Source organism: Pezoporus occidentalis, unplaced genomic scaffold (genome assembly GCF_034315485.1).
Source record: "Pezoporus occidentalis ecotype Australia unplaced genomic scaffold, CSIRO_AGI_Poc_V1 ctg25, whole genome shotgun sequence".
Classification (NCBI taxonomy): domain Eukaryota; kingdom Metazoa; phylum Chordata; class Aves; order Psittaciformes; family Psittacidae; genus Pezoporus; species Pezoporus occidentalis.
Genome location: NW_026914394.1, coordinates 7,262,457 through 7,272,213, shown reverse-complemented (window position 1 = coordinate 7,272,213; position 9,757 = coordinate 7,262,457). Strand labels below are relative to the sequence as shown.

The 9,757-nt window shown below is 50.7% G+C and overlaps 1 protein-coding gene and 1 long non-coding RNA gene across 2 annotated transcripts; one reads left to right on the top strand and one right to left on the bottom strand.

The window, feature by feature from the left end:
- The first annotated feature begins 507 nt into the window (after window positions 1-507).
- Window positions 508-6,520, top strand: LOC134165939 (cytochrome P450 2J2-like). Its single transcript, XM_062623180.1, has 10 exons — window positions 508-620; window positions 972-1,249; window positions 1,839-2,001; window positions 2,137-2,286; window positions 2,839-2,999; window positions 3,428-3,604; window positions 3,932-4,067; window positions 4,265-4,452; window positions 4,944-5,082; window positions 5,864-6,520. Exons 2-10 carry the CDS (start codon window positions 1,061-1,063, stop codon window positions 6,037-6,039), a joined length of 1,479 nt encoding a protein of 492 aa, XP_062479164.1. The 5' UTR covers window positions 508-620; window positions 972-1,060; the 3' UTR covers window positions 6,040-6,520.
- A 1,556-nt stretch (window positions 6,521-8,076) lies between these two features.
- LOC134165937 (uncharacterized) lies at window positions 8,077-9,526 on the bottom strand. The gene is made up of 2 exons (XR_009965701.1): window positions 9,454-9,526; window positions 8,077-8,676 (listed from the first exon to the last, which is right to left on the bottom strand). It is a non-coding gene; the product is annotated as an uncharacterized LOC134165937 (long non-coding RNA).
- Window positions 9,527-9,757: the final 231 nt, after the last annotated feature.

The window sequence follows — 9,757 nt, the reverse complement described above, 5'->3', positions numbered from 1 at the left end:
GGACAGGACAAGGGAATGGCTTTAAATTGACAAACACCCCTGCTTCTTTCACAATAAAACACCACACATACATCAAAATTCAGTGTGGAGTATGTGCAAGATCGACTACCTGTCCCAGAGCCACTCTCAGAAGGGAAAATTAACACAGCCTGTTACCAGCTTACCCAAAGGGCCACAGCGTCTGCTTTAGCTTCCCAGCTCCTGCCTTAGCTTTGTTGGGCTTTCAGCAGCTCCAGCACGGGCTATAGGCTTAGAGGCAGGTGAGAAGGGGTGGCTGGAGGGCTCAGTGTAGGCCACCTTTATGGCCAGAGAAAGTTGTTCTGCTTGCATTTGCTTATCAGAAATCAGACAGTCACAGTGCTTAGAAACCACTGCAGATCCCGGATGGGTGCTGGCTTTCAGCCCACATCACCCTGACGCACTGAAACCCCAGCCCGTGAGTCAGATGGTGGCTTGTGAAAGGATTGTGCAACCTTATCTCGGGTGTCCCTGCTGCCCTAGGGTTCGGTCTGGCACTGTTCCTACCAGTGGCAGAGCTTCCGCAAACAACAGAAACGCAAGGTGCTCAGAGCGGCTGGAGCCTCCCCAGCACCGGGAAGCTGACACCAGGACACAGCACGGTGAGAGAACCATGGGAAGGGGAGAGCAGAGCTTGCACCAAGCTATGGGCATGGGGAGGCTGCCAGAAGGTTTTAATCCTGGCCCCGCAAAGCTTGTTTCTGTCCTTTAGACAAGGACGTGGATCACTGGTGTTTTGTAATGCAGTGGTGGGAGGCCAGAGGGGAAAGGGGGAGCTTTGGGGTGTTTTGGTGTGTGATTTTTTGTTTTTAATGAGCTCAGAGGAAATGCCTGAGTTTAATCAAGAAGGGAGTTGATCAAATGAAACCTGGGAAAGCAGGAGTCCGAACGAAGCCTCCAAAGCCAGGTCAGGGTAAGCTGTTCCATGCTGTCTCATGTGTGTGTTCCCACAGCTGTGCCAGCATCTTGACCATCTCCCCCTGTCCCTGGGGGTTCAGTGGTGCCCCCTGAGCTCGACCTGCCCTGACCCCACCATCCAACCATGCTGCGCTTCCTGTGGGACAGCATCTCCTTCCAGGTGATCTTCGTCTTCTTATTTGTCTTTCTCCTCGTCGCCGACTACATGAAGCGCAGAAAGCCAAAGCACTTCCCTCCCGGCCCCTTCTCCTTACCCTTTCTGGGGCACATCTACCTGATGGACTTCAGCAATCCCCAAGCCGTGGTGAACAAGGTACAAAGGACGTGGGCACCTTGGGGAAGGGAATGGGGAACACTGGAGCTATGCAACCTTTGTGGTGTGGGGAAGGGTTAACCAAAGCCCCACGGACCATGAGGACTCAGAGAAGCAAAGCCCAGGGCAGGCAGGAGGTTTGCCCTCAGTCAGCAGCAACGTGTATGAAGTTTGCCTTCATATGAGGAGGGGGGCAAGTGCAGAGTGATCCTTTGGGCAAAGGGCACGACACGATACCATGGGTGCAGTCGCAGCAGTAGTAGCTCCACAGGTCTGAGCAGGGATTGGAAGAGTGTTTGGGAAGGGAGTGAAAGAAAAGCGGGAAAAACGCAGGACTGAAAAATCAAACCTGTCGAGTTTCACTTGATTTATGGCCAATTAACACCAACGCCTGCTCAGTGACTTGGGATAAGAGGAAATAAGAGGAGACAACACGCACGCAAGCAGACACTTGTGCAAACATCCCGTCTCCCCTCCCACTCCCAGCTTCCCTTAGTCTCACCCGTGTCCTCTGCCAGGGCTGTCCCTGTCCCAACAGACACATCCACTGCAAATGAAACCCCTTTCTTTATTTCCCACCCCTTCCCAGCTTCATGAAAAATACGGGGACATCTTCAGCATGTATATGGGACATGTACCGTTTGTGTGTGTAAGTGGGCTGCGGATGATTAAGGAAGTTCTTGTAAACCAAGCGGAAAACTTCATGGATCGCCCCGAAATTCCTATTGACAAGGAGATCTTCAGCAGCTTGGGTGAGTTATCCCTCAGGTGAAAGCACTGGTCCTGCAGAGGTCCAAGACAGCTGAGATAAGGGAGAGCCCTGAAGCTTTTTCCCCACGGTGGCGAGATCTGCCTTGCTTTGGCTCATGGTGGGGTGTTCCTGCCAGGACTGATCTCCTCCAACGGGCACTTGTGGAAGCAGCAGAGGAGATTCACCTTGACCACGCTCCGAAACTTTGGCTTCGGGAAGAGGGGCCTGGAAGAGCGCATCCAGGAGGAGTGCCGATACCTTGTGGAAGCATTTGGGGAAGAACAGGGTGAGTGTTGTGGCCCTCATATGCTGTGCTGAAGGCAGGTATCATCTATGATTCACTGTATGCTGAAATATACCTTCCCTTGCACGCGATGCTAGCACCCTGCCAGCATGCCAGCTCCCTGTTGCAGGTGCTTTGCCTTCAAACTGACTGGTGAACGCAGCCAGGTAACACCCCAAGTGTTATTCAAAGCCCACCTTCAACCTGCTGCTCTCCTGAGATCCCTGGAAAATCCCATGTGTGTAAACACCAATGTTCCCAACGAATTCAAATGACGTCCGCTCTGCTTTGCACGCTGAACAAACATCTTCACTATCTGATTGAACTGGGACCACTCTGGTTACCCAGCCGAGCTTGACCAGCGCATGGAGGGGGCAAGGCCAGGAGAGCAGTGACACAGGATGATGCCCATCAAGGTTCCACTGTCCTGGGGTTAAAGCCACAACAGCCACTCATTTCACTCATATTTATTGAACATTTTACCTCTGACAGTTGTGTTTCCTTCTTTTCTGTGAAGCCTGGAAGTGAATCGATCATTCCCTTTTCCTTCTCCAGGGAATCCTTTCAACCCTCAATATAAAGTCACTAACGCTGTTTCAAATGTCATCTGCTCTGTCATCTTTGGCAATCGGTTTGACTACCACGATGAGAAGTTCCAAAAACTGCTGGAGCTGTTGAACGAGACATTTGTTCTCCATGGGTCTGTCATGAGCCAGGTACAGCCCTCCTGCCACCAGCATGGATGGCGTGCAGTTCTGCAGGGCCGTAGTTTCTTCTCTGGAGTCAACCTCTAAACCTGTATCATTTGCATCACCAGATGCTGTTGCTGTTCCTTATTCATTTGCACGGGGTTAGATTTGCCTGTAATTTCCTCCTGCCTTCTTTTCAAGCTGTGCATGTTCATGTTGCTCTCTTTCACCCCACATCCTGCCCATCAACTGCCAACCTGCCTGCTGTAACACCGGGTAATGCACAAGTCACTCTGTAATAGGCACACCAGTCCCTTGTAAAGCCCTTCTGGAGCCGAGCTGTTTCCACCAACTCTAGTAATTTATTAAGCTTGAAGGCTCCTCAAGTTTTGATAACAGAAAGGTTTTTTTTTCAGTCCTTTATTAAATTTGCCTTTCTCCTTTTGTGTCCAAAGCTGTACAACTCTTTCCCATCTATAATAAAGTACTTGCCTGGATCCCACCAAACCATTTTTAAAAACTGGAAGTGTATGAAAAGCTTTGTGCAAGAGAAAATCGACAAGCACAAGGAGGACTGGAACCCCTCGGAGAACCAGGACTTCATTGACAGCTACCTGACAGAGATGGCCAAGGTCAGCAATGTAGAGTAAGCCCTTCTGCAATTGGGCTTAGAAATAAGGAGGGATGAGAAATCATAGAAGGGTTTGGGTTAGAAAGGACCTTAAGATCATCCAGTTCCAACCGCCCTGCCATGGCCAGGGACACCTCACACTAGACCATGTTGCCCAAGGCTCTGTCCAACCTGGCCATGAACACTGCCCGGGATGGAGCATTCACAACCTCCCTGCACAACCCGCTCCAGTGCCTCACCACCCTCACAGTGAAGAACTACTTCCTTGTATCCTACCTGAACTTCCCCTATATAAGTAAGTATAAACCCATCTCACCTTTTTGTGCAGAACAATGCCAGCGGCAGCTTACAAGAGGAAAACCTCGTGGCCTGCACACTGGACCTGCTGTTGGCTGGGACCGAGACCACTTCCACAACCATCCGCTGGGCTCTGCTCTTTATGGCCAAATATCCAGAAATTCAAGGTACAATTAGCAAAAGCTCAGTGCCTTCCCTTGCATTTACGCTGACACCTTCATGAGAAACTCTCTTTTTTGAGAGGAAAAATGGGGAGCCTCCTTGCACTCACCTAAAAGAGGTGCAAACAGCAGCAGATTGGTCCCTGGGGGACCCTCACAGCAACCTCCTTGTACCTTGACTGATCCCTGCTCTTTCCCACCAGCCCGTGTGCAAGCTGAGATCGACACGGTCATCGGGCAGGCACGGCAGCCAGCCCTGCAAGACAGAGACAGCATGCCCTACACCAACGCCGTCATCCACGAAGTGCAGAGGAAAGGCAACATCATCCCATTCAATGTGCCAAGGATGACGATAAAGGACACGTTTGTGGACGGCTTCTTCATACCAAAGGTAACCCTGCTCCTGAGTGCTGAGACTTCAGTAAGCAACACTGCTTGGATGGCAAAAGCAGATGTCCACTAGGAGAGAACTCTGGACAGGGCAGAGATGCTGTGGCTCTGCCCTACCTGGCCTAGGGATTCATGCCCAGGGAGCTGGGAATTGCTGAAGTCCCAGCACTCAGGAGCAGTGTTGCGCTGTGTGGTGACACTCTCTCCATGCACGCTATCGAGGCACAGGTTCCATCTCAGAGCTATTACAAGAACTTTGACCCACCACTACAGCGGATAAAAATGAAGCTGATGAGGGAAAACTGAGGGTATATAATCATTGTACCTCTGAACAGATTAGAAGTAGGAAATTGGCCATGCAGGGCGGTGTTGGACAAGTAATTGCAGCATGATTTGACTGTGGATGTTCTTCATGGAGAGGAGACTGGAAGATAAAAATGCCCCTCCTGCTGTCAGCAACAGGAAAAGTGCAATTTGTTTTTCTCCTTCTAGGGCACTATTATGACAACGAGTTTAACCTCTGTGTTGTTTGACAAGAACGTGTGGGAAACCCCTGATGCTTTTAACCCTGAGCATTTCCTGAAGGATGGTCAATTCTACAAAAACGAGCATTTTATACCATTTTCTATAGGTAAGATCTGTTGGATTGTGATGCTTCTGTGCTGAGGCAGTGGGATGGGGCTTCCAACTGCACAGTAGAGACACGGAAGAAAATAGCAATGGAAAGAGCAGACACTGGCTGCACACTGGGAGGTGGTGCCACAGAAGCAGTGCTGATGTGGCCATCCCAAAGCACCATGACTACACTGAGCCCTTTCCTGTCCCTCTTCACATGCACTGAGGAGAGATGAGGATGAATAAAAGACCATAAAAATGCCAGAGATCCCAGAAATACCTTAAGAAAGGGAAGAGCATGGTCCTGTGTTCCACCTCCCATGTGGGTTCACTAAGGGCTCCACAGGGTACTCCAAGCAAGAGCTTCCCCATAGACAATGCTTTTATCATCCCTGTTTTCCATCCCAGCATCACACACCTTCTTTGATACCTCTCTTTGGTGTAGCTCATATAAGCCACTTCTCCCAGCATGGACATATGCAGACCATACGTGTCAGCAGAGCTTATCCAAGCAGGGGAGGATACAGTGCATAGTCAGTTACACACACATGCCCTCACAAAGTTATGCAATCCAGGGAGGAAGCCCATGCCCTAACACCAGCACCATTATTGGGGTGCTCAGGTTGGGCTGCAAAACTCATCCTGGGAAGCAGGTAACACAGCTGAACTATGGTCCCAATGGACACAGAAGCTTTTTCATCAGCCAACACAGGTGGGTTGGACTAGATGACCTTCAAATGTCCCTTCCAACCCATGATTCTATGATTCTATGATGCCATTGGTGGCTGTCTCCGCAGGGAAGCGTTCCTGCCTGGGTGAGGTGCTGGCCCGCTCTGAGCTCTTCGTTTTCTTCACGTCTCTGCTCCAGAAATTCACTTTCCAGGCACCCCCGGACACCACGCTCAGCCTCGAGTTCCAGCTGGGCATCGCAGTGGCCCCACAGCCCTACAAGATCTGTGCCGTTCCTCGGTAGGGAAGCCTTGGCTGCCATCCACACAGGGAAAAGCCTTTAGCAGGTAGCGATGAGCCCTCAGCAGCTCCCCTGCGTGGTGGCAACAATTGCCCAGTTCCTGTTTGTTTCCCTTAAAGCAATTGCAAAATCAGTTCTTTTACAAGTGGACCTCGCACCCTGCGTCACATGAGGCAGGTGATCAGCCTGGGACCTGCCAGGGCACTTCCCTATGGCACTGCAAAGGAATGGGGGGCTTGGGGCTTTGCTCATTTTATGATGGATGGCCATGCTTCAGAGCAGCAAGAAAACAGGCAACACTTCAGAGGTTGCAGTGTTCCGGCTGTGGCTGTGTACCATGGAAGAGCAGAACCACCCTCGCTTGATAACATTAGTACAGGTATTGATTGCCAAGATTCCTTGGTTTCGTTATCACTGACAGGTAATCAATTCAAACCAAAAGTCACTCTGTAACATCTCGCACATCAATAAATCCTCACCAAAACATTTCTGTCATGAAGCATTCTGCAACGGGCAGACCAACGTTGGCTGTAGCCTTTGGCCATGCCCCAGCTTTCGGGGCAGTGGATGGCAGGGGGACTGCGAGCCCATCCGGGCAGAGGCAGCAGCACAGCACCAAATCCCCATTGCTGCAGCATTGCTCTGTCAGCAGAGAGGTTGCCACTGTAACAGCAAAGGCAATTCCTACAGAAGTGCTGAAAACAAATGACCCTGACAGTACAAATGGATGAGCAGGGAAACTATTAAAGCCTGTGGCAGGGTCCTGGTGCGCCACAGCAGTTACACGTGCAACACCCACAGAGAGGGCTCTCTACTGACAGATACCTCTATGAAACATCTGTACTTCTTGCTATAGAAGTTGCGGGTCCTGTCTCTTAGAATAAACTAAACCCTCCCCATTTACCTGCCCAGCAACACATGATAAATGGCTGCTAATGAATTAGGGACTGTAGCGACAGGACAAGGGGTAACAGGGTCAAACTTAAACAGGGGAAGTTTAGATTATCCAATCCAATTCTTTCCTGTGAGGGTGGTGAGGCACTGGAATGGGTTGCGCAGGGAGGTTGTGAATGCTCCATCCCTGGTAGTTTTCAAGGCCAGGTTGGACAGAGCCTCGGGTGAGATGGTTTAGTGTGAGGTGTCCCTGCCCGTGGCAGGGGGGTTGGAACTGGATGATCTTAAGGTCCTTTCCAACCCTAACTATTCTATGGTTCTATGAATAAAAGGGACCCTTGGAAAATATCAGTAAATACTTCCTATTATTTTAAATTATGATCAAATGCACCTCTTCTATGGAGACAGGCTGAAAAAGCTGAACTTGTTCAGCCTGGAGAAGGCTCAGGGGAGACCTTAGAGAAGCTTCCAGTGCCCAAAGGGGCTACAAAGAAAGCTGAAGAGGGGCTTTTATAAGTGCATGTAGTGATAGACAAGGAATGGATTTAAATTAAGAGGGGAAGATTTAAATCAGATACAAGGAAGCTCTTCCCTGTGAGGGTGCTGAGGTGCTGGCACAGGGTGCCCAGAGAAGCTGTGGCTGCCCCATCCCTGGCAGTGCTCAAGGCCAGGTTGGACACAGGGGCTTGAAGCAAGCTGCTCCAGTGGAAGGTGTCCCTGCCGGCGGCAGGGGTTGGAGCTGGATGAGCTTTAAGGTCCCTTCCAACACAAACCAGTCTTAAGAGTTTGTGTAAGGTGAAACAGTTCTAAGATCGACAACACCAATGGTTAACACCAGTGAAGGCATGGACTCAGTAACAGTCACACCATGGGACCCTGGCAAGGCCTCTGAGTGAAAGCTGCAGCTCCTGGGAACAGGACAGAGTGCACAAGGTGGGAAGGCACCGGCTCAACAGGCACCACTAAACACCTCCAGCTCACTTCCACCTGCTGAGGAAGAACGGGGAAAGCAATCTTTTCCTGCTCATTTCCAGTTTTGCATGTGTTCCTATAGGAAGCAAATTTTTCCCACTGTCACTTAGGAAAATTAAGTCGTCATCTGCAGGAATTAAAGGCATCCTTTTTCATGCAAGCATGAACACCAAGGTAGGTTTTAAATCCTTTTATTTTAACTTGCATTTTCTTCTCCTCCAAGCACAGAGGGGAGGAACCAGGGAAGGCTGGGATCACCCTTGGGCCCCACTGCTGCACACTGGGGCCAAGCACAGCTGTATAACATAAAGCTAGAGTTATAGGAGGTGAACACAGCTTCTGGCACAGCTCCTTCTCGCACAGGGCTTGGAGGGGAGGCTCTTCCCCCTCCTCTGATTTTCTGTCGCAGGCACAGCCAGGTGGAAATAAGAGGTTGGATTAAGATGCTGTTTCTGGCACTTGAGGCTCCTGTTTTACAGATCCATAAGGTGGAGACGGGAGAAGACGTGGTGGGAACCAAACCAACCTATTTACAAAACGCAGGAGACTTGACCAGGTTCTCAATACAAGTGGGATGAGACTTCCCTAACCTAGGCTCTCTCTACCCTTTCTCACCCTGCAACCAACTTGCTCCTGGCAAGGCTCTCCCACATCTTCCCTTCACAGTAAAAACAAGGAAGTTCATTTGACTTTCTAGACCTTATGTTCTTTCTTTTCCTTCCTTGGAAGAAGCAGAAGGGGAAGGCTGGAAGTGGGCTGCATGCCTGGAATCGACTGAAAGAGAGGGGCGCAGTGACAAGTTTGTTGTGCGCAGCGTTGCTCCCACAGCACTTCCAGTCTGCAGGTGTCATCTGTTGGCTGAGACTCCCATTTCCTTTCCCAGGCTGCTGCTATACCCAAAAGCTTCCTCCCCCTCCTCCGTGGGCCTCGGCTGGGGTAGCAGCGCTCTGTGCAACGAGCGCATTTCACAGGGCTGTTTTGCACAGGGGCTCCGTGAATAGTTTATGTTCTCCACAGAACCATCTCCATGGTTCTGGAGGACCTCACCTCCTCCCTTTCCTTGCACTGTGCTCTGCCACAGACAGCCCTTGCTTAAACATACAAACCTTCTGCTTGGCTTGTAAGGAGCTACCAGAAGCACAGACTGGTTTGGGTTGGAAGGGACCTTAAAGCTCATCCAGTCCCAACCCCCTGCCATGGGGCAGAGACACCTTCCACTAGAGCAGCTTGCTCCAAGCCCCTGTGTCCAATGTGGCCTTGAACACTGCCAAGGATGGGGCAGCCATGATTACTAGAAAAGCCAGGGTCTGCATTTGAACAGAGCTTCCCATGACCAAGCACTTGGGAATGACCCACACGCCACCCCTCGCTTAACCCTGTGCTCAGGAAGGCAGTGGTAGCTGACAGTGTGTCCCATGACTGCTCACACATGGGCTGAAAACATCCTGCAGCTCAGCACAGGCTTCCTGCGCAGCTGAAAGTCTTTTCCCTTCCCTCCTCCCTCAAACCCACACCTGCAGTTTTCATTCTTTGGTGTCTGAGAACACTTACATCCAGCCTCAGAAAGAAGGAAAAATGGTTCTTCTGTATCTGGACACTTCACAGTCACTGGGACCCTTCTGCCCTTCCACACCGAGGTACCACAGAGCTCCCCATCCTCACAGGGGTAGCAGCCCAAGGCAATAAAAATCGATGCTTAACATTGTCAGGATAGTCAAGCCATGAATTATGGTTCAGAGAGAGGGAAAACCTGTCCTAAAAGCAGGTCTGAAACCAGGCCCTGAAGGACACTTGCGACACCTTCTTCCTGCTGATCTTCAGCCTGGAGGGCTGAATGGCTGCCTGCTCTCATTCC

Coding starts and splice junctions, on each gene's coding strand:
- LOC134165939 (XM_062623180.1), top strand. CDS start 1,061: ATGCTGCGCTTCCTGTGGGACAGCATCTCCTTCCAGGTGATCTTCGTC. Junction 1,250..1,838: donor CCCAAGCCGTGGTGAACAAG/GTACAAAGGACG, acceptor ACCCCTTCCCAG/CTTCATGAAAAATACGGGGA. Junction 2,287..2,838: donor AGCATTTGGGGAAGAACAGG/GTGAGTGTTGTG, acceptor TTCCTTCTCCAG/GGAATCCTTTCAACCCTCAA.